This window comes from Pteropus vampyrus, unplaced genomic scaffold (assembly GCF_000151845.1).
Source record: "Pteropus vampyrus isolate Shadow unplaced genomic scaffold, Pvam_2.0 Scaffold623, whole genome shotgun sequence".
Taxonomy (NCBI): Eukaryota; Metazoa; Chordata; class Mammalia; order Chiroptera; family Pteropodidae; genus Pteropus; species Pteropus vampyrus.
Window position 1 is genome coordinate 460,198 of NW_011889404.1, and position 23,643 is coordinate 483,840.

The 23,643-nt window shown below is 44.1% G+C and overlaps 1 protein-coding gene and 2 long non-coding RNA genes across 4 annotated transcripts in view; 1 reads left to right on the forward strand and 2 right to left on the reverse strand.

The window, feature by feature from the left end:
* Window positions 1-3,816, forward strand: LOC111733717. Of its 2 annotated transcripts, none has more exons than XR_002778134.1 (2): window positions 1-126; window positions 2,871-3,816. It is a non-coding gene; the product is annotated as an uncharacterized LOC111733717 (long non-coding RNA). The 2 variants fall into 2 exon arrangements; XR_002778133.1 differs by having other exon boundaries at window positions 7-96.
* Window positions 3,817-8,595: 4,779 nt separating this feature from the next.
* On the reverse strand, window positions 8,596-9,598 carry LOC111733718. The gene is made up of 2 exons (XR_002778135.1): window positions 9,308-9,598; window positions 8,596-9,138 (listed from the first exon to the last, which is right to left on the reverse strand). It is a non-coding gene; the product is annotated as an uncharacterized LOC111733718 (long non-coding RNA).
* A 1,439-nt stretch (window positions 9,599-11,037) lies between these two features.
* FAM120A (family with sequence similarity 120A) overlaps window positions 11,038-23,643 on the reverse strand; it is a 103,007-nt gene continuing 90,401 nt past the window's right edge. The window contains exons 14-18 of the mRNA XM_011384782.2: window positions 22,904-23,087; window positions 22,181-22,318; window positions 20,004-20,145; window positions 19,440-19,536; window positions 11,038-12,942 (exon numbers count right to left, since the gene is read on the reverse strand). Of these exons, the coding sequence (XP_011383084.1) occupies window positions 12,631-12,942; window positions 19,440-19,536; window positions 20,004-20,145; window positions 22,181-22,318; window positions 22,904-23,087 (873 nt within the window). The 3' untranslated portion in view covers window positions 11,038-12,630. The remainder of the gene's footprint in view (window positions 12,943-19,439; window positions 19,537-20,003; window positions 20,146-22,180; window positions 22,319-22,903; window positions 23,088-23,643) is intronic.

Genomic DNA, 23,643 nt, shown 5'->3' on the forward strand with positions numbered 1-23,643 from the left:
CCGCTCCCGCCGCGGGAAGGCGGGCCGGGGACCGCGGGGAAGGCGGGCCGGGAACCTGCTGGGGAGAAGATGGGCCAAGGACCCGCAGGGGAGAAGGTGGGCCTGGGGACCCTTCCGGGGGAGAAGGTGGGTCCGGGACCCCTCCGGGGGAGAAGGTGGGCTGGTGGACTCGCCGGAAAAGAAAGTGGGCCGGGAGACCCGCGGGGGAAGGTGAGGAGGGGGTAGAAGGAAGGCCCGTGGAAACACCCTGAGGGTGAAGATGGGCGAGGATGTGATCGGGGGAGAACATGGGGCGGGACCTAAAGGGAAGGCAGGTGGGGGGCCCCCTCACGGGGTGTGGGGTGAAAAGATTGGCTTGGGGTATAAGAGACCCCTCGGGTGCGGGCTGAGGCCATAGGATGCTATCCTTCAGAAGGCCGAAAAAACACTACTTGGCATTAACTTTGTTCTGATGAGCAGCATGGCAGGGGGTTCCTCCTGTTCCTTCCTGCGCCCCTACCTGCTGTCTTACCCCCTCGTTCTTGACTGGGGACACACACACCCCTTACACTACTCCGGACTTCCTTCATGTTCAGCCCTAGAGGAAGACAGAATTCAGGGGACCCAGGAGCACTGGCACAGTCAGCTCTGTAAAGAGAGAGCGATTATTTGGAATTGAGCTGCCCAGGAACCTGGTCAGAGCGCCCTGGCCTGGGTGATCTAGGGGGCGGGAAGGGCAACAGCCTCAAACCGCCTGTCTGTGTCCCAGATTGCTGATCCCGCTGGTGGCTGAGGCATAGGGGGTAGAAAGGTGCTGTTGCATTGCTCTGGGACTCACCCCCCACAACCTTTGTCCTAAAGTGGTTCTCCTGCCTCACCTGGCTGGTCAAGATTTTGGGGGTGTATGAGTGGGCTGCTCAGCTAGTAGGGATATTTTCTCAAGCCATCCTACAGCAAGACCTCTCTGCCCCTCCCAGCTGCTGTGTACTGTGGCCCCCTTGCTCATCTCAGGGGGCCGGAACAGAGTGGGCTCCTAAATTGGAATAAGGAACCTGTCTCTGTATATGCTTCCTCACTCTGTCCTGTCTTGACCACTGCAAGCTCAGAATATCAAACTCGGGACAGGAAGTCTGGTCCAGACCACCTCACAGCAGCATCTTTGACAGGCCCTCAGCTGCCGCCAACAGACTCTAAGGACCATTTGCTCCACTTGTGGGCAGCTTAGTTGAAGTCCTCACTTCTGAGTGAAAATCTGCCCTCACATAGTCAGCCATCCTCTTCCAACAGATGACCCCTTGACCACGGCCTCAGGAGTGCCCAGGACAGGGCCTTACTGGGAGGGACAAGCATGAGGAAGATGAGAATGGGGAAAATAAGAAGCTGGAGAAGGGTAGTGGGAGGAGAGGGATAAGCTTCCTTCCCCACCCCCTCACACCTTGGTGAGCTGCTCAGGGTCTGGAGCTAAGGCCTTCCTACCTGAGTTCCAGCTGTCACCTTCCTCTCCAAAGTCCTTTTTCCTGGTGACATTTTGTATGGCTCTGGGAAGGGAGTAACTGTTAAACATTGTCCACTGTTGACACCCTGGTGTGAATTAAAGCAGATAAACAGTGCTCAGCCCGCAAATCAGAGTGCGCAAGGAGGCCCAGAGAGCCTGCCTGGGCATTGCTGTTACCTTCCCCTCCAGCAGCACTGAAGCACTCCAACCAGCAGTGTCCACATCCACCCACATGTGGTCCCCTGAAGCCAGAAATGTCTGGAGACCCTTCTGGTGCAGTCCTCATCTCTGACACTTCCATTTTCTTGTTTGCAAATAATGATAATAGTTACCCAGTATCTATCAAATGCTTAGAGGTACAGTGCACTGTACTTAGTTCTTCCCAGACATGGACCAACACTCACCCAGCTGCTGGTGAAGCACTTAGCATATCCCCTGGGTAGTGATGATTACATAGGCAACACTCACATTTAATACCTTAGGTGTTATTGCTGCCACTTTAGAGATAGGTATATAGATAGGCATCTTAGACAGGTAGGATTGGTGCCGTTTCCAGAAGTGAAAACAGGCTCAAAGCAGTTAACTGCCTCATGAAGGAGGTCAGTTGGCTGACGAGAGTGGGGAGCAGGCCAGGAGCCCAGACTAAATTCAGAGCCAGAGCCTATGCTGCTCCCCTTGGTCACTCTCCTAGGGTACCCTGAGCACACAAAATATCCTGGGAGCCTGTTATCCTACCCCCAGTTATTCATTGCTGACTTTGGGGAATCTACCTGCATCTGGAAGTGTCCACTGAGACTTTGCTGTTATTCAGAGCTGTTGCATGGCTGCCTGCTGAATACAGACTAAAATAAATCTCAACATGGATCCCAAAGTCTTCCTCTCTTTGGCTCCTTCTTATGACTTCCCCGTTGTCTCTCATCAAAAAGCCTTCCCTTTTCCATATTCTCCCGACCTCTCATTCATTTACTTAAGCATGTATCGAGCACCTGCTCTGTGCTGAGCAGTGCTATAGCTGTTTGGTAGCCCCTGTGGAGCACTGAGAAGTCTCAAGTCTTCTGGAGCTGGTACTGCAGTAAAGGGAGACAGCGACACATATGCAAGTACTGGTGGACTGGATGCCACAGTGCCCTAGGGAAATGGGCCCAAAGTAGGTGCTCGGCAGAGGTGACCTGAGAGCAGAGGCCTGGATCTTGCAAGGGCTCACAGAGAGGGGAAGAAGAGCAAAGGGAACTTCCTCATAAGGACCCGGAGAGGAGGGGTGCAGTGGTCTCAGAGGTCCAGGCATCCTCTCTGGCCACAGGTATACCTGGAACTCTGCTGCCTTAAGCTTGGTGTCCTCTCCATGTGGTCTGCCTTTGCCTTAATGCTCACCCACCAAGTCCACCTCTTTCCCCAGGGCACAGCATCCCGGAGTCTGTGAGCATCAAGACTTCACCACCCACCCCAAGTGGCCTAGCCTCCTGCAGGCATAAGACGGTGGGCTCCCAAGGTGCTGCCTTCACCCTGGTACCCCAATGAAGCACTGCACACTGTAGCACTGCACACCTAGCTGTGAGCATTTGCGGCCAAGACCTTTTGTTCACCTTGTTAGCTGATGGAAAACAGCATGTTCCAGTGTGTGTTTATTTGGTCACTCAACAATGTGCACTGAATGCTAGTACAGGTTTGTTTGTTTTTTTAAATTATAGTAATATACATTATAAAATTTACCATTTTAACCAGTTTTAAATGTACAGCTCAGTGGCATTAAGTACATTTACAGTGTAGTGCAACCATCACCAGTTCATCCTCAGAACATCTTCCCAAACTGAAACTCTGTCCTCATTAAACACTAACTCTCTACTACCTCCTCTCCCCAGTCCCTGGATACTGCCATCCTACTCTCTGTCACTGTGAATTTGATGACCCTAGGTACCTCATACACAGTCTTTGTCCTTTTGTGAATGGCTTATTTCACTTAGCCTAATGTCCTCAAGGTTCATCCATGTAGTAGCATGTGTCAGAACTTCCTTTTTAAGGCTGAATAATATTCCATTGTATGTATATATCATGTTTGGTTAGCCATTCATTGTCGATGATACAGGTTGTTTCCACATTTTGGCTATAATGACTTATTCTGTTATGAACATGGGTGTACGAATAGCTGTTCAAGTCCCCGATTTCACTTCTTTTGTATGTACGTACACCCAGAAGTAGAATTGCTGAATCATATGATAATTCTATTTTTAATTTTTTGAGAAAACACAATTTCCCACAGCACCTGCACCCTTTTACATTCCCCACCAACAATGCACAAGCATTCTCATTTCTCCACATCCTCATAGATACATATTATTTTCTCATTTTGGGGTATTTTATATGTATATTTGTTTTTTGATTATAGTGTGTGATTAATGTGTGTGAAGTAGTATTTCATTGTGATGTTTCAGTTTTATTTTGGCTCTACTGAAACTCCATGATCATTGTGGTTTTGATTTATATTTTTCTAATGATTAGTGATGTTGAGCATCTTTTCATGTGCATATGAAAAGATCTGTTTATCTTCTTTCTTTCTCATGTTTCCTTCTAAGAGTTTTACAGTTTCAGTTCCTAAGTTTAGGTCTTTGATCCACTTTGAATTAACTCTTGCATACAGTGCGAGGTAAGGGTCTACTGTTGTTCTTTTGCATGTAGATGTCCAGTTTTCCCAGCACCACTTGCCAAGAACTGTCCTTTCCCCCATCAAATGGTCATAACACCACTGTCAAAAATCATTTGACCACAAGGGCAAGGGTTTATTTCTGGGCTCTACTGTATTTCATACTTCTGTGTGTCTAGGCTTCTGTGTATCTGTTCTTTTCGTGTGTCTATTCATATGCCAGCACCACACTGTTTCAATTACAGTAGCTTTGTAGTAAGTTTTGAAATCAGGAGTTATGAGTCCTCCAGCTTTGTTCTTTTTCAAGATTGTTTTGGCTTATAAATCTATATGAATTTGAGGATTGATTTCTCCATTTCTGCAAAAAGGGCTATTGGAGTTTTGTTGGGGTTTACACTGGATCTGTATATGACTTTGGGTAGTATTGACATCTTACCAATATTGTTTTCTGATTCATGAACATGGGATTTCTTTCCATTTACTGTGTCTTCTTTAACTACTTACAGCAATGTTTTGTAGTTTTCAGAGTACAAATCTTTTTGTCTCCTTGGTCAAGTTTATTCCTAGGTATTTTATTTATTTGATGGTGTTGAAATAGCATTATGTCCCGAATTTCCTTTTTGGATTGCTCATTTTTAATGTGTGGAAATGAAACTGACTATAGTGTGCTGATATAGCATCCTACGTCTTTGCTGAATTTGTTGATTAGTTCTATCAGTTTTTTGTGGAATCTTTAGCATTCCTAAATCTTGATGATTTTACATGATATAAGATCATGTCACCTACAAACAGAAATAATTTTACTTTTCTTTTACTTTGAATAACTTTTATTTTTCTTGCTCATTTTTTCTTGCTAGAACTTCCAATGCTGTGTTGACAGAAGTGAGGCATCTTTCTCTTGTTCCTGATCCTAGGGGAAAAGCTTTTTTTAACTTTTTCACCTTTATGATGTTTGCTTAGGGCTTTTCATATATGGCCTTTACTATGTTGAAAAAATTTCTTTCTATTCCTATTTTGTTGAACATTTTTTATGAAAGGGTGTTGAATTTGGTCAAATGCTTTTTCTTCATCAGTTAAAATGCTCATATTTTTTCCCTTCATCTTATTAATGTGGTATATTACATTGATTGATTTTTATTGATTTAAAGGATGCATTCCAGGAACAAATCCCATTTGGTCATGGTGTATGATCTTTTTAATATGTCGTTGAATTTGTTTTCCTAGTATTTTGTTGAGGATTTTGCATCAGTGTCCGTAAGGTATATTATTTTGCAGTTTTCATTTCTTCTAGAGTCTTTGTCTGGTTTTTGTATCAGTGTAATACATGGTTAGGAAGTGTTCCCTCCTCTTCAATTTTTAGAAAGCATTTAAGAAGAATTGGTGTTAACTTTTCTTTAAAGGTGTGGTAGAATTCACCAGTGAAACCATCTGGTCCTGGGCTTTTCTTTGTCGGGTACTTTATTATTGCTTCAATCTTCTTAATAGTTATAGGTCTATTGAGATGTTCTATTTCTTCATGATTCAGTTTTGGTGGGTCGTGTATTTCTAGGAATTTGTCCATTTCATCTAGGTAATCCAGTGTGTTGGTGCACAACTAGTGCGGGTTTTATAGCAGTGAACAAGGCAGACACTTTCCTAACTCCAAGGAGCTCATATGCCAGAGTGGGAGACAGACAGCCAATAACTGTCTTGGGGGTGGGAGATGGGAGATGTCAGAAAGGAGATACGAGTTCAATACTGGATGTATACTTTTGTGACGGATGAATCCATCTGGTGAATGCAAAGATAATTCTAAGAGTGAGCCCTACTTGGGGTAACTGGACCAAGCTGGTCTGATCCAGAACCCATGGGCACTTTGGAAGCCTTTTGGATTTTTCTGATAGGTATGTTGACTATCTCTAGGATGACCCTGTGGTGTTTGGAAGCATTGAGTTTGTAGACAAAAATCCCCTCAGCCAGGTGACCTTACTATCCAAGGAGTGTTGTTAATAAAATACCAGAACAGGGGCCAACTGGGACTAGTCCAGGCAAACTGGGACCAGGATGACATTCTCACAGCCTACACTGGGGTCAGTCAGGTCTGCAGGAATGGACATGCACATATCCCAGGAATGGGCGTAGTGTGATGAGGACTGGGTAGGTCTGCTGAGGGTGCCTCCAGCTGTTTGCTTCATGAGCTGCTGGTACCTGCTAGGCACAGCTGACCAAGGCTATCCCAGACACCTGCCCTGAAGTGACTCCAGCTCTGCCTGGATAATGTCCACTGGAACTCCAGGTCATTCCTCAAAGAGACTCTCTCACACTTTCCTCTACCCTCCCCCCATAGGAAGTTCCTCCTTTCCTCTGCATTTTCTTTCATAGAACTTTGTAGAAATTACCACTGCTGTTGCATTTTCATGTGGATTTATTTTCTCTTATGTGAATTTTCATGTGACTATCCTTTTCCTGCTCTGGCGAAGTGCCACAGCACAGGGAGATCTCTGTTCTGCTCATGGATGTCTTCCAGCAGCAAGCACACTGCTGGCCCCAGTAGACCCACCATGAAGTGACCAACAGGTGGATAAAGCAACCAGTGATCTGGGAATATCTCTATGCAGAGGATTCCAGATTCATGGGTTTGGGAGTACTTGGTCAAATATCAGGTGAAGACGAGCCCCTCAGCCTGAAATCAGCCTCTACCTGTTGCAGAAACAGGGCCACAGTTCTTGCTACCCAGCCAGGTTCATTACAGATGGGACTATTTACATTCTGGTTGGCCCAGGCCACTTCTGGTCACCCCTCTGGGTATCAAGAAAAAGAAAAACATGCAACCAGAGCTAAGTCACACCAAGATAAGAGTCTGGAATGGTGGCAGTCCACCCGTGGGTTAAGACACCTGGGCAGAGCACAGTCTGCACTTACCAGGATGGTGGCACATAGGGTCTATCAGCTTCCTGGGGCTGCCTAACAAGGTACCGCAGACTGGGTGCCTTAGAATAACAGAAATGTGTTGTCTCAGGTTCTGGAGGCCAGAAGTCTGAGATCAAGGTGCCGGCAGGGCCACGCTCCTTCCAGAGGTGCTAGGAGGGGTCTGTTCCAGGCCTCTCTTTAGCTTCCAGCAGCAACTTAGATTGTGGCAGCATCATTACAGTCTTCACAAGGCTATTTTGTCCCTTTTTGTGTATCTGTCTGTGTCCAAATTTCTCCTTTTTATAAGGATGCCAATCCTATTGGATTAGGGCCCATCCCACTCCAGCATGACTTCATCATAACCTAATTACACCTGCAACAACCCTATTTCCAAATAAGTTCCCATTCTGAGAGATTGGAGTCAGGACTCCAACATAGGAATTTGGGGGTACAGTCCAGCCCCCATCACATGTTGAGGCACCTAGTACAGAGCCTGCTTTGGCCCCATCTGCAGGTCTGTGGGTCATCTGTGGCCCGGGCTGTGCTAGGGAGGCTAACAGGATGAGAGAGAAGCCCTGCATCCCACAGCCTGGGACCCACACAGGGAGAGCGAAAGCGGCTCCTGGCAAAGTGGCTTCTGCAAAGTTCACTCTACCAAGTGGGGAATAAGGAGTAAAGTAAGGAGGGCGAAAAGCATTCTCAGAAGAATTGAGGGTTGAATAAGATGACTGGAAGAGAGCTCTTTCTGAGAATACAAACATCAGGAAAGGACTGGTGGTATCCTTCTTTTGTCCTTGCAGGTGATGATATGGATGAGGGGACAGATAGTGAATTATTTCTTAAAATTCTTGCCTTGGCCTGGGATTTTAGAATCACAAAAGAGTCAGGACATTTTAAGTTCTTTGTCAATTGGAAAAATGGAGAAACTAAGGGCACAGTAAACTTAAGGGAAATGTCAGCCTCACTAGCAACCCAAGCACATGAAAACCAGGAACTATTTTCAGGTCACCCTGGCAAAGTCGGGGGGGGGGGGGGGGCGAGGTGGGGTGGGGTATGGTCAGTGCTGAGGACCTTACCGGGCCTTCCACCCCTCTGTGTGTCTCTCCCTCCTTGATTGCCTGGAGAACACTCACAACCTGGGAAGGGCCTCAAGCATGCCCAGAACTTTCACTCTGCAATGGCAGCTTCTCCTCGCACTCCTAGATTCTCTCCACTGCGTCTGGCCTGGGCCTGAGGGTGACACCCCTCTGCACAGACCACCATTCTTGTCACCCCTAGTCCCAAAGGTCTTCCTTGCCACATACCCCATCACCTGATTTTAATTTCCTCATCTTGTCTGAAATAGTCTTATTTGTACACATGTATACTCCCCCACCCAATAAAAAGGCTATAAAGGCAGGGCCCTTGCTGCCCTCAGCACCTCCAGGCCTAAAGCTGGGCCTGACACAAACGACCCACTGATACTGGGGGTGCCACAAGTAAGGCCACGTCCAGGAACAATGGGCGGGCAGGTTGTGGGGCTGTGGTAGAGTATAGCATGGCAGGCAGAGACAGCCCAAAATGATACTAAGCGGGAAAAAAATGTTACCAAATATGTATGGATGGCTTGATTATTTTTTGCGAATAAAACAAAGCCCATCAATATATTGCACAGAAAAAGGGAAGATAAAGAGCAAATACTAACAACAGGTGTCTCGGGATGGAAGAATTACTGGTGATTTTTCTTTTTTTTTTTTACCTGTAATTTTAAAAGTTCTTACAATAAACATCATTTTTGAAAGGAGAAAAGGAGATCAATAAGTTATTTTTTAAAAAGGAAGAAATGGTCAACACCAGATCAAAATTCGGTCCAACTCCTGGCTGGCCCGCATGGCTGCTGGCCCCTAGCCTTCCTCAGGATGCGATCCTGGTGACGTGGGCAGGATGGCCAGTGTGTCGCAGTCACGCGTGGTGCCCTCGATGTTCCTCTGCTTCCTGCCCAGTCCGTGCCTCCCTCTCCTGTCCGAACCATGGGCTGTTCGCCAGGCGGTGGGTCTGCCCAGAGAATGCGAGGGCCGTGCGGGGTCGCGGCAGGGGCGGCACTGCTGGCCTCCGGAGCAGGGCCAGGCACTGGAAGCACGGCCTGCCACGGAGAAACCTGTGGGAGACACCGGACTGAAAGAGTTTCGCACCTGCGAGGTGGCCGTCCAGCCGGCCCGCTGGGCTGGGTCCTCATCACCTGTCACCACTATCCCAAAGACGCGGCGGTGCGAGTGCAGGGCACTTCGAGTCTGCGCGCAGAGCCGGAGCGCTCCAATTCTACTCACTCCCGCGGGGGCGCGCAGCTCCGGGCTGCCGGGACGCGCGGCCCAAGACCGGGGATTTGCTGGTCCAGGAGGGTCTTTCGCGACTGGGTTCTGGAAATCATGACTTGATCGATGACCGTGCGGAAAAAGTCCCGGCTGCCGCCACCGTCCCCGAGGGCCCTGTTGGCGCTCCGCGAGCAGAATTCAGCTCCGGGTGCCGACGGTGAGGACGCCACCACGGACCCCGCGAGCCTGGCCTGAGCAGCAGCGCAGGAGGAGCGGGACTGCGGAACTCCAGGGAGGTGCGCGCGCACCGCCAGCGCGGGGTGGAGAGGGAGGCAGACGGAGCCGCCCCGCCCCGCCCCGTGAACAGGCCCCGCCCCACGTCAGGCCCCGCCTTGCCTTACGCACGGGCCCTGTCCGTCCCGCGTAAGACCCTGTCGTCCGCGCGGGGCAGGAAGCGCGCAACCTCTCCCGCCCCACGTCTTCCCTCAACTGCTTACCCCAGGGAGCCCGAGGCCGCTCTCTCTCCCCTCCCGGTCCCACCAGGGCCCCACCCCGCCCGGGGTTCTGCGCGGTAGGCGCCGAGCGCGCACATTCAGTCCCTGCACCGGTGACGCCACGGCTACAATGCCAACAGCGACCTAACACGGGTTTCTGCAGGGGACGCTCAGTGGGGCCAAGCCAAGGGGATGGGACAGCCTAAAGGTCCGGCTCTTCAGCTGCGTGGACTCGAGTCCAACAGCACGGATTTGGAGCTGTCTTTACCGCTTTCTAACCGTGTCAGATTAGGTAAAAAAAAAAAAAAAAAAAGCCTCAGTGGTGGTTATAATAGTGTCGTCCTGATAGGACTGTGAGGATTAAATGAGCCAAAACACCCAGAACAGTGCTCCTAAAGTAGCATTTCCTATTTTAGCACTATTGAGGTTGTTAGAACATGAGAGGTTTACAATGGATGCTCAGAAAACCACCAGTAAAGTGTACTCAGAGCCTGCCGCCACCCTGTCCTGTGCTAAGCACTCAGAACTCACTGATGTAAAAACGTATGGGGAAATGAGGGAAAAGACAAATCTGCCATGCGCAATAACACTACATAATTTAGATACTCAAGCATAACTCCTCACTCCTACAGTGTGGGCAGTGCAGAGTGACTCTCTTCCAAAGGGCGCAGATGGAAAAGGGTGGGGCAATTTTACAGTGAAGAAACCTAAACAGCACTAAACCTCAGCCTGATAATCAAGGTCAATCAACAGTGATAAGTCATATTAACTATATTCTCCAGTTGACTCATGAGAAAAACATCAGACTGATCCCAACTGAGGAATATTCAACAAAATACCTTATCAGCACTCCTCAAAACAGTCCGAGAGTCTGAAGAGATGACAACTAAATGTAATGTGGTGGATCCCCAAACAAAAAGGAACATCAGGTAAAAACTAAACAAATCTGAATGAAGTATGGATTTTTTTAAAAAGTAGTTTAATCAAGATTACATTTCTTTTTTAGAAAAAAATGTCTAAGCCTGCTCTATCAGAGAATTTTTTGTTGATAACTATGAAACTCAGACATCAGCATAATATTCATACTAACCATTTATGTATGTTCCTTTAGAACTGGAAACCTAGAATTACTTACAAAGAACAAAATATTTCTAAATCTTATTTATTTGACCAGCTCAAGTAGTTGTTTCAATTTGAATAAAACCTCAGTAAACGTTATGTTTTTACAAGGAATTTAAAGCCACACCATTCTTTATACTAAAAGAATAAAGATTTTTATTAAGCATTGTAAGTTGCATTCAATAGCCTTCAATACACCACACCACAACCCATCTACAATCAGTCAAACCCAACAGCAGTTCATTCTTGCACAATCCATGAGTTAGGGCAAAACTCCCTTCAACTTACAGTAAGATCCTACTCAGGTCTTGCGGGCAGGGATTGGGGAATTACATCTCGTTTCTGATCACTAATGTGTGATGAAGAGCATCAGGAGAATTATATGAAAACGAATAAGAAGTGATTCTGATTTCAAAGTACATTGTTTGGAAACATTAACAAAAACATCAAAATGATATAAGTATACCTGCTTCTACTAAATTCTTGATGGGAAAGTTCTCAAGAACAAGCAATTTGTTTCCTGCTACAGAAAGGGGGTTGTTTTTTTTTTTGTTTTTTGTTTTTTAAAGATCAAAGGGATTTTTTTTTCCACGGAATTTCATATTTTGCTAATATGAAGGCATAAAACAGCAACAAAGAACAATAATGCATACAGCAGTGAATACACCAGGGTAATGTTGATATTCGAAACAGCTAGATAATTTTGGGGGGGTTTTAGAATAAATGCAACAGAGGTCAATAATCACAAAATTTTAAGGTTAGAGCAAGATCAGTCAATGACTAAACAGAGTTAACATCTTTTATAGGACTATTACTGATTATTAGCATTTTTGTTTTGCAAATGGGCACATACTGGTAAGAATGGAAGAAAGGACAATAACATGCATAATATTAACTACACACTTTTAAAATTATGAACCATGCAGAAGTTTAGCTCAAGTAGTAGCACTAATGGTCTACATCCGATTCAAAACCACATAGTTCATTGATCACAGATGCATGGTATTAAGTCACGAAAAGTTTCAGAACACATTGTGTTGATTTTGAAAGGTCATTTGCATCTTCTATGATTTCAACTTTATGTCCATTTAACTTGCTTGTAAAGTATGTATGATGTACTGTATATTTAAAATCAGAACGGCAATATTACTCTATAATTTTTTAGTTTTGATAGTTGCACTTTTTCTTTTAACGCAAAAGAACCACATCAACAGTGATGAAATTTAAGTAAGAAAGAAAAACTGTGGTTGTGCCTTATTTTTTTCATAATCATAAAATCAAAGCCTTAAAGCTTTCTTGTGAACAGTAATGCAAAATCAAAGATAATGGCATACATATGGTGCCGAATGCTAAAAATGATATTTTAAGCTATATATACTTAAAGACTGCCAAAATTTGTTTTCTTTATAGTTCAAGAAACACAACTACAGGCTTTTGTCATAACCAGTTTAAACTTTGTGTGTACTTCATTTTAAATGTGGGAGTCAAATGCTCTTCATTTTCTTTCTCTCTTTTTGTTTTATTGTAGCATTTTGACTACAACTGGTTAAAACTAAAAAATGTGTTGTTTAAATCTCTGATATCAAAGAGGGATCCGAATTTCCAAAGTCCTCATTTTTCTCTTACGGAAAGGAAAAAATGTACATAACTGTAGGCTCTCTTTCTCTCCAGATATTCCTAAATCCTTATCCTTCCAGCATCCTTCACCCTCTATAAAAAATAAGTTTATTCTTCTTGCTTTAAGACAGCCGCCTCCAGAGCATCGGCTCCACGGCAAGCACTGTCTGTGCTTAGTGCATTTAAGTGAGGATTTGTATTGCACGTCTTAGAGTCATTGTTCAAGGCACTTTCCGAGTGGCTGGGGGCCCTGGCGTCGCCCGCACTCCCGTTCATCTGGGAAGCTGGCTTCTCCTCAGCCACCGCTCCATTTTCAGCCAGGGACCCATCTGAAGACATGGCAGAGGACTTGGATTCCCCGGATCTTGACTTCAGTTCTTTGGCCACTTCCTCTGCTGAAGCAGCATAAGGAGGCTTGCCCTGTTTAAAATGAAGGATGACAAGTGATAAGGCAGCTTTTGATAAAGTGGGAGAGGGGGTGCTAACTGAGGCCTTATAACATTTGCTGCAGATTCAGGAACAAAATATCGTGCATGGCTGTGTACCTCAGATTATGTACTCTCTATACATTCTATTCTGCACTCTGTATACACTCTCTATACCATAACATACTTTCTTTGCTTCTGATTGACCTTCATCTGGCAGAAGCTTCTCCTGTCTCAGCAGTTTGTACTGTACTTCTTCAGTTACAAAGCAGCTACTGAGGAGATACAAGTTGGCTTTCCTTCTCATTCCTCTTGTGTCTGCCGTGTATACCTCCACATCTCCCTAGAGGGTGACTACGAGGTCCCACCCGTCAACTTCCCTGTAGTTAATATCCTGATGATGAGGGAGAGCCCCAGTTGAGGAGCCCTATCTAGGCCTTCTGTATAGCAGCAAGTCATTTAAAGTAACAGATGCCCCTCAATAAGTCTACTCTGAAATTTCAGACTACACACCTCCCCACATGACCAGTGACTGGCACATCTGCCTGCAACAGGCAGCCGATATTGGTTTCTACTGGGAAATGGAGAAATGAAGCAAATCAAAGTCATTGCTGGGCAACCCTTAGCAAGAAACAAGCCTCACTGATAATCCTACACGCGTTTGTGGCTTGTCTCTTCTGAAAGTGTCTTCCCCTCCTCCTAACAGATTTAAAAATAATTATCTGGCAAAAATAAACACTGAGACTGAGTCAGCACATTTCCTGAAAGATAAAGCCTCACTCTAAGGAACTGTAAAGACAGACTGAGACCTTTCAGTTGCTTACATCTTACACTAAAGGTTTCTTCACCTGGCATCATGACATTTTATACCTCATATTTCTGTCATGGGTTGTCCTGTGCATTGTAGGGTGGCTTCTGCCCATAGAAGCCAGTAGCACTTTCAGCCAAGCTGTGACAATCAACCAAAGCCAGTGTCCTCTAAGGGTGATATCGCCAGGGCTGAGAATCACTGTTAGAGACTGCTTTGTTACTGAAGAAAATCTTAATCATCTTTCCCTTCCAACGGTCATTTTTAGATGAGGAAACTGAGGCCAGAAGAGGTAAGCAGCTCCACATCCCACCTCTTTTCAACACAAGATGGCTATGCATCTAGTGCTTTCTACTCCTCATCACTCTGATGATGCAGGTGTTTGCCTGGTTGAAAATAAAGGCCATCTGCTTAGCCCAAAGTGGGGCTGGAGGTGCCCATCACTCTTGCATTAGGGACACCCTCTTCTACACCAGCAGTTACAATGTTCCCCCTCTGAGCTCAGTGCCCCACAGTGTTTTCTCATTTTAGTTTTCAATCCTAGAGCTCAAACACTAATGTAAACTTTTCCAGAAGTCTATACTACTGTTATTTTCTTGGAACCTTGAGATAAATAAGAGTATAAGCAGGCTAAGAAGAGGAGAAAAATAATACTGAAGATTTCAAGCACTTGCTTTCAAACCTCAAAGCTCTCACTTTCTCAGGAAGAAGTCCACCTGCTGGACTAAACTAACACCTGCAGTGGTATTGCCAGTGGAGATGGAGTAGCCCCCTCACAGATGTCTACTGCAGGAACTGCGTCAAGGGGCCTGTTTGTTAGGGAACCTCCTCACAGTCACTCTTTAGGGGGAAGGGGGGCATGCATGGTAGATGCCAGAGGAACGAGGAGAGCTAGCTTATATCTCTCTACAGCCAATTCTTAACATAAGCCTTTGCCACTGCGAGGCATCTGCCCCGCCACCAATTGACCACAAGCACAAGGCAGCACTGCCTCCTCTGCACACATCCTCTTAGAACTGGCCCCACCAGGAAGGCAACATGAGACAAGAGGGATGGGTCAGAAATTCCAAGAGGCAAGCTGCCCTCCATTATCGGTCCTTCTCAAAATACAAGAATACTGATGTCACCTAAAAATGAGCACCAGAAAGTACCAATGGTGAAACCAGATATGACACCATTACAGGAAAATAAGGGATTGAACAACATCCTTACAGACAATGAAATATGTCAGAAAGGCATGTCCATAACAACCAAGACTGCTTCCTCTGATTTCAAAATGGGCTGTGACAGGACAGGATGTGGAGGAGCAGCACAGATCAAACCAAGAAAAGCTAGAAAATGAGGTGAAAAACTTAGGAAAGAATTCAAAATAAAAAGAAAAGATTATTCTAAATATGAAGACTAAACTAGAAGAAACATACCAGATAAACACTATAATACTTGAAGATGAAAAGAAAATTTTTAAAATCAGAAATAAACAAAGATAGGGTAAATGCAAATCAAAACTACATTTGATACCACTTCATACCTACTAGGAGAGCTAAACTCAAAGACATATACCAAGAAGCACTGGTGAGGATGTGAAGGAATCAGAACCTTTGGACATTGCTTGTGGGAATAGAAAATGGTATAGACACTCTGGAAAAGTTTGTTGGTTCTTCAAATAGTTAAACTGAATTACCACATGGTCCAGGAATTTACTCCTACCTAATATACCCAAGAAAACTAAAAACATGTATCCACACAAAAATTTGTACACAACTACTGTTAACAATACTGTGTATGTGAAGGTTGCTAGGAGAGTAGATCTTAAAAGTTCTCATCACAAAAAGAAAAATTTTTTAGCTATATGAGGTGACAGAGGTTAACTAGACAATGTGGTGATCATTTTGTAATATATACAAATACTGAAATCATGATGTTGTATACCTGAAACTAATTTAACATTACATGTATTGATTATATCTCAAACTGGAGAGAAAACCCAAACTTGTACATATATGTTCATAGCAGCATTATTCATAACAGCCAAACAGACAAAAAAAAACCAAAAAACAAAAAAAAACCCAAATGTCTATTAACTTCAACTGATGAACAGATAAACAAAGCATGGTCCAACCACACAATAGAATATTACTCGGCAATAAAAAGGAACGAAGAAGTGCATTTACAAGAAAGGTACAGAGGGCAAGTCCACCAAGACAAAAAGCAGATCTGTGGTTGTTGGGATGGGGGGCTGGGGAGAGGGAATAACTGCTCATGAGTAAGGGGTTTCTTCCTGGGGTAATGAATGTTCCAGAATTACTGGGTAACTATTGCAGGACCTTGAGGAAAGACTGAATTGAATTATACACTTTAAACAGGTAAATTAAAAGAAGATATAAAAAGGAATCGAGGGTATGACAAACACTACAGGCTGACCCAGAAGGACTAGCATAAAAGGAACACCAGAGATTAAAACAAGCAAAGAAAAAGAACAGAAATGAAAAACTAATAATTCAAGAAAACTTTCTGATGTAAAACAAGATTTGAAATTGCCTTCGGAAAGAGCGTGTTCTGTACCGAGTACACTGACCAGAGCAACCAGCAAGCAGGGAGTATCACAAAACTTTGAGGGAAAAACAAAAACAATTTGGGCATTTAGGCCAAAACAGCAAATGACTTCAAAGGGAAAGACAATTAGATTATTATTGGTCTTTGACAGCAAAACTTTATAACAGAAGAAAATGACATCACCAATATAACATACTTGAGGGGCAGATATGAGTCAATGCTTTCAAGTACAGACATACCTTGCTTTACAATGCTTCACAGATGTTACGTTTTTACAAATTGAAGACAAGACCCTCTACCAGCAAAAAGATTACAACTTGCTTTATTGTGGTGGTCTGGAACTGAACCTGCAATATCTCCGAGTTATGCCTATATTAGGAAAACAACTGTTTTCAAATGAATATTCTTTCCATAAGTCCTCTCTGAGGAATCTACTAAAAAAAGAGCTTCAGAAGGATAAAGTGGACCTGCACACACGGGCTGGTGAGGCGTGGGATGCAGAGATGTAGGGAACCTGGGCAGATGAGGCTGAAGGGAGGGTGATGCTAGTCACTGCCATATGCTTGTACAATGCAGACAGTAAGAGCACAGCCATTTTTTTAAAATGCGAGAATAAGGAAAAGCATATGCCAACATTTACCCTGTCCTCAGTGATGGTGCTGGTGATGGCAATGAGTTGTTTTGAGCCGCCTGTGTGTACAACATGGGATGAAGCAAATGACAATTTATGGGACATTCTAAGTTAATCATTCTCCTGGGTTCTTAGGAACCAAGATTCTCAAGATGGAAGGAAGGACAGAATAGATATAAACAGTTAAAGGTTAAGTTAAACTTCTGTCCTAAATATGAATCAAGAGTCAATATAAACTCTTGAGTTATTTCACTGGGGGGGAAAAAAGCAGCAGCCTACATGTATATGTGTGTACGCACAGCATACGCAATATGCTTGCACATACCTTCCCCTCTCCACAGGAAAAGCCCAGCAGCAGTAACTTGGTACAGAAGTAACAATGCAGAGGCCGAATGAAGGCACCGTAGTCCTCAGTTTAAATTGGAAACGTCAGTGTGAATTCATGAGGATTCTATTTTAAAAATGCATATAAAATAAGCATGTATGTGTGTGTGTGCACGTTCATGTATGAAGAAATGAAGCTGTGTCTGTGTACACAGGGCAACACGAACAGTGACTGACACCATGGCACTCAGAGCACATCAGTGCTCACACTGTGGTCTTGAAAAGCCATTTCTTGCTAAAGAAACCAAGAAACTAAGAGTGTTGTGGGTCTGCTGGGCTAGATGACACCCTAGAGAGGAAGCTACTAAGGACCCAAGGTCACAGCAAAGGGTCCAATGGCCTAGGATGGACAAGGTGACCGCAGCACCACACTGACCTTGCCTTTCCTGTAAGGGCTGTAATACTAGAACACTAAATAGGTTGCAATGGGAAGTATCTCTATAAAAATACCCCAATAAATGAAGAAAAATAAATGATGGGTTGAGAACATCTTTGTTCTACAACCCCTAGTCAATGAATGAGTCTAGTCATTGAGGCACCAGTGGGTCCAACACATAAAAACAGACAAGTAGACACAAAAGCATGCAGTTCCACTCCAGCCTTACCACAAACCCGAGAATGAGGGAGTACCCTGACCTAGCCACCAGCGTGCAAAAAAGACTTGAACAGAGGCACACAGAGAACCACGCCATGAATGTGCACTCAGCAAGATCCGAAAGTCTGTCACAAAATGCCTGAGTTGTCCTTCAACAGATAAAGTGAAGGACAAGAAAGTGAGGGAGACCTAAAGACGTAGCAAACTAAAAATGAACGAAACTCTACCATGTCTAGGGACACACACATGAATGATAAAACGACAGGCAGGATGAGATAACTGAGAATAGTGTCAATTCTGGGTCCTGGTTATTTTTGGTGGAGGGAAGAAGAAGAAGGCGTTGGGATCAAGTGTGAAGGGCTCTCAGTATGGCTATCTAACACATATTGATGGCACGTGGGTATTTGCCTTATAACTCATTAAGCTACAGATTTGTTTTGTGTGAGTTTGAGTATATATGTTTTATATTAAAGTATTTAAGCAACATGAGGACACATTTCCTACTACCAGCTCAGGAAAGGCCCTCATATCCACCAAGGATGACAATAACACACCACGAAGTCCATTTTTACAAGACGGGCTCTAGGCTGGAGCTCCAATAAGGTTGGCATTCTCCTTCTCCTCCTAAACCTGTTGAGAGGCCAAAAGTACCTTTGGTTCAAAATGGCTTCTCTGTGAAGGTAGAGGAAGGTCAGGGTGGGATTGGCATGGGTGGAGGGTAGACTGATCCAAGTCCTTCCCCCTTGCCAGATGCTGTGCTACAAAGAAGGGCTGCCTGCACACCACTTTCAAGGGAAGGACTGCCTCTGTACTTGACTTGTTTGACGTAGTTCAAAACTGGTAAAGGCAGTTTTATTTTATCTTGGCCAATTAAGTTTCCCAATATGGGTTATTATAGGAGTTGCAACGGTGTACTCCCGTTAATGTTCACATGGACAGCACCGAAAAAACTGCATACTTTGATTAAATATCATAATTCAAGAAGTCAGACGACATATTACAGTGTTAGGACTGACTGGTATTTTAAAATGATCATTCGCAAGGGGAAATACATCAGGATCCAGATCCTAAAATGGTATATCCAAAAGAGAGAAAACTCTAGTTCTTTCCTAAAGACAGGCACATAACTTGTTTCCTCTGGAACTGATCCTTTCAGGAAGTGTTAGTCAAGGTGGTCCAGGAGAAGGAAAGTATAGAGGTTCTTTCCCAGCACCAGAAATCGCAATTTCCTTTTTAAAGCCTAAATGCTACTTACCTAAATAATGTTTTATATTATAAACACCATTAACAGCCTTGGATTATTCTCAGTAAATTCGTACGAGCAGCTACGAACACGAGTACAAACCTCAAGGAATTGATTTGAGTTGAGGGACTTAGAGCTGGTGAGCACCACATGCCACCATCATGTTAGAGGCCCCACAGAAACATCTCAACACCCCCTGGGCACTGGCACAGAAACACTAGCCCAGGAGACAAGGCATTCAGGAATGAACCAGCACCAGCATTATGTTGTGTTATTACCTGAATCGCACCCTGGTTTTTATAACCTCTGCCATAGTACCTCCCACCTCTTCCAAATGTTCTGATCACTGGGGTGGAAATAACTCCTCTTGGACGCCTGAATGAATAAAAGAGGACAAAAGCAGAAAGACCTGAATCTGTTACAGACAGCATTTAAAGCATTTAAAATAATAGCAAATGGATTTAAAGTTATCTAATCTTATGCCATAGGAAGCACTGAGTTGATTAAATCATGGTCATACCAAAGATTTATTCCAAGAAATCAATCTTATTTTTTGGTCCATTTCTGGTGGATGCAATTTGAAAATTAATGCACTTCAAACTTGCTATTGTTTTAAACATTAAAAAATGGTTAATTGAATAATGTGTGGATAATTACTTAATGATTTAAATAACTATACAATGCTATATATAATGCAATCCTATGTAACCACTAAGAATGATATCGAAAAAGAGTATTTAATGATGATATAAAAATGTTTCTAGTAAACTCATAACGGAAAAAAGCAAGTGAGAGGCTGTTTTTTAATTTATATGAATACATTTTCATTGTTCAGCACTTACCCTCTTGCTGGTCCTCCGACAGAAACAACTTGTAGGGGGAAAGGCCCACGGCCTCCACGGCCCCGTCTGCTCCCAGCCCAGTGGCCAACCACGGTGCCAGCTATTTCTAGCTTCCCTCCCTGAGAAGGTATAGGTTGGATTCCTACATGAAAAATAAACCAAAAAGTCCTGCTTACAATCCTAGAACTAAGAATAACAAAGAGAAACAGGCAAGCATTTTCTTTTCAGTTGTGGTTTATATTTTTTATGAAGCCCTTTCTCTTACTTTGTGAAGACTTCTTGTTTATTATGTATTTATGTGCACATTATTTGATTTTAATGTTTTTAACTGTTGTTAAATATATACCTGAAAGTAAGACAAATGTGTTGGCAATTCAAAGAACCCATGACAACTGAAATAGGTTACAACTACAAAGTGTGCAAAATAGAAATATGTTCCACCAAGTATTGTCCTTAGTGCATATGGCATGCCTTCTACTATATTATCTTCTCTTTGGGCATTTACTTCCAAGTTTACTACCTTAACCAAACACTGTGGAAATTAATCAGTAAACCTATCCTGTTATTTTTTATTGTACTGTTAAATTAGCATTCCCTTATGCTGGGTCACAAATTCACTGTATTCACTAACTAATTACCGGCAGCTTGCATGTTCTAAGGTTTTCTGACTTACCTAAGAAAATTCTCAAATATTTAACTGATAGCAAAAACTTCTGATAAAAACAAAACAGAACCTCAAGCATCTCATTCTCAGGAAGATGGAATAGACTGTAAGAAACTCTCCACTGTCTAGGTGTCAGCCATGGTGACTCAACAGCCAGGCAGTGCTGTCCAACAAAATCTATGACAGGCCTTACATTTTCTAGTAGCCATGTTATCAAAGTACAAAGAAACATATGAAATGTTTTAACAATATCTATTTTATTTAACTCAATATATCCAAAATAATATTATTTTAACATATAATAGATATAAAAAAACTATTAATGAGATATTTTGCATTTTTTCCCCATACGCTGCTCAGGTGCTCAAGGGCCACATGTGGCCAAGTGACTACTACACTGGACAGCACAGATCTGAGTTCCAGATACAGTTTGGGGAAATTAGAAAGCAAGTTCCTTCTCTCATTTCACCCTTAGAACCCCCTCACCCCCATCATTTTATCCCAATTGTAGGCCAGCATGAGTTTCCAGGCCAGGGCTGCAAGGAGCTAAAGCAGATCATGCAGCAGAGAGCACGTATCACTTTGCAATACATGATGCAGGAACTGGAAGAACAGTGCCAGACAGCAGAGAGAACTCAGGGGAGGCAGAAAAGGGGCATGCAAATCCAGTGGGTAAGGGAGAAATGCTCCTGCGGCCACAGAGGGGCTGCATTTGTCTGTGCGTCTCACAGCTACGCAGATTTCTCTCACAAGCCTCTTTAAGTGCCCAAGTAACTGAGCTGGAAAATCATTGCTGGTCAAGAGAGAAAGGTTTGCCTATCCTCAAAGTTATTTAAAAATATATTTGAATAACCTAACCCTGTAATGCAGACTTGATGGCCAGGTTTAGATCGGCAGTCCCAAAATGCAGGATTTGTGACAAAGCCACAAATCACAGGCTTCAAATTACAGCAAAATAACAAGACATTATTTCAAAACTAAATGTTATTAAGGCTTTTTTTCTCCTTTGCAAGCTTAATACAAACAAGAGGAGAAGCAATGGGAATTTAAAATAAACTAATTTATTTATATATCTGATATCAGATGTTTCTTTTAAAATGTTTCCATGAAACAAAGTGTGGTAAGCTTTTATGCTAGGAATTTTGCTATGGCCTCAGAATCTTCTATATGCATAATCCTCTTTACCAAGAGGGAGCAGTTAGAAAATAAAGTAGGAAAGACACATCACTGAGTATTACTAGGCAGCCCATTCTATCACAGGAGATCAGATGCACAGAAAGGCTGTGTATGGACATGTGATGGCCCTGCTGGAAGACAGAGATGGGCCACAGCAAAGCTGCTGTAGAGACCTGAGGACAGTCAGGGGCTGGGAGAGGAACAGAAACAAATGCCAGGGCAGGAGCCTCATGGAAAGGATGTGGTACTAGAGTTAGGACAGTAGAGGAAGAAGAAGAGCCAGAGGAGTGAGGAAGCTGCTGGCGGACAGAAGCTCTAGGAGGCATGGCATAATTACCGCCCTGCGACTTGCTAGTCCTGCTGCCGTCAGTGCCTGAGAAGGCTCCACAGTGTCCTGCTGCCGTCGCCACGCGGAAGGCACGGTAAGCGCCTGTTGCTACAGTTTCCCCATAGGGGCCTCCAAAGCCACAGACTCCTGTGGGACCCAGGTGGAGAGAGACGGGAGAAGCCGTGAGGAACCAGGTTCAGGAAAGAGCCTCGGAGGACTTTCGAGCACAGTGATCCCCGTCTCCTTCAGTTTTTGTGCTTACACCATCAACTGCCAGGGAGGGGGTCTCCCGGCCCCTCTTGTCATCACCAGAACACTGAAATGCCATCTCGCCCAATCTTGAAGGAACCTCCTGCAACCAGGCACTATCCCATGGCTCAATCATGGCCGGGAGGTGGCCTTAGTGGAAGAGGACTCCCCCAACCTCACATGAGAGAAAATTTTAAATCATAAGCATAAGCAGAATTTTCAGCAAGACTGACTAATTTTAAAATCTCATCTCTACAACAGCTTTTGCAGCTCCCTCTCTCCCTTTCCTAGAATCTCTTCTGGGATCAAGGTTGCTCCCTTCTGACATTAAGAGTTGTTGCTACGAACTTCGTAACTAAGCTTGACAGTTAATTAAAGATCTCAACACGGCAAGATATGGCCCACTAAAGTGGCCTGCAAACTGTGTGCACATCTGTCTCCCCAAAGCAACAAGGCCCTACCTATAGTGGTAGACACACTCACCTGCAAAGCCTCGACCCCGGCCCTGAGCCGGGGGTACGGGCCCGAAGTGCCGAGGGTACACAGAGGCGGGGTAGAAAGGCAGTGCCGAGGGCGGCGGGAAGGGGAGCGGAAGGCTCTGCCGGGAGAAGTTCAGCCCTTCCAGAATGCTCTGCCGCATCTTTTCTACCTTGGCAGCTTGCTCGGCCTGCAAGTCAAGCACTGGCATGTGAAAACGTGATTCACAAGGTTTCAGTTGAATTGGAATAAATAGGATAGAAATGATAAATCGACTGCTATGCCATGTCTAGTTATTTACCCATCAGTCTGTTCCACAGTACTTGTCTGCAGAATGTAAACATGACCGCAAAAGCAAAAATGCAAAAAAATTAAGATACCACTTGATCTCATAAACATGAATTCCTACTATCTGCACATATCTTCAGGTGAGAAACATTTACTATAAAAGTTATTAATTGTAACTGTGGGTTTGGGGCTCAAAATCAATGGCTAAGTCCAGACAGACCACATTCCCAACCATCCTTCCTCCCGCTCATGTACTGCTTGGTAAATAATGCCTACTAGTTCACATCTTTAGAGTTTACTTTCCTATTCATTTAGTATTAGGGCAGGTATTCACTGCATTTTAGAAAGGGAAATAAGGCACATACTGATAGATGCTTCCTAAGGGAAACCTGAAACTCTCTCTTCTGGACAGGACCTGACCTGACTCCGAGGCTGCTCATGAGATGACCATCCTGTCA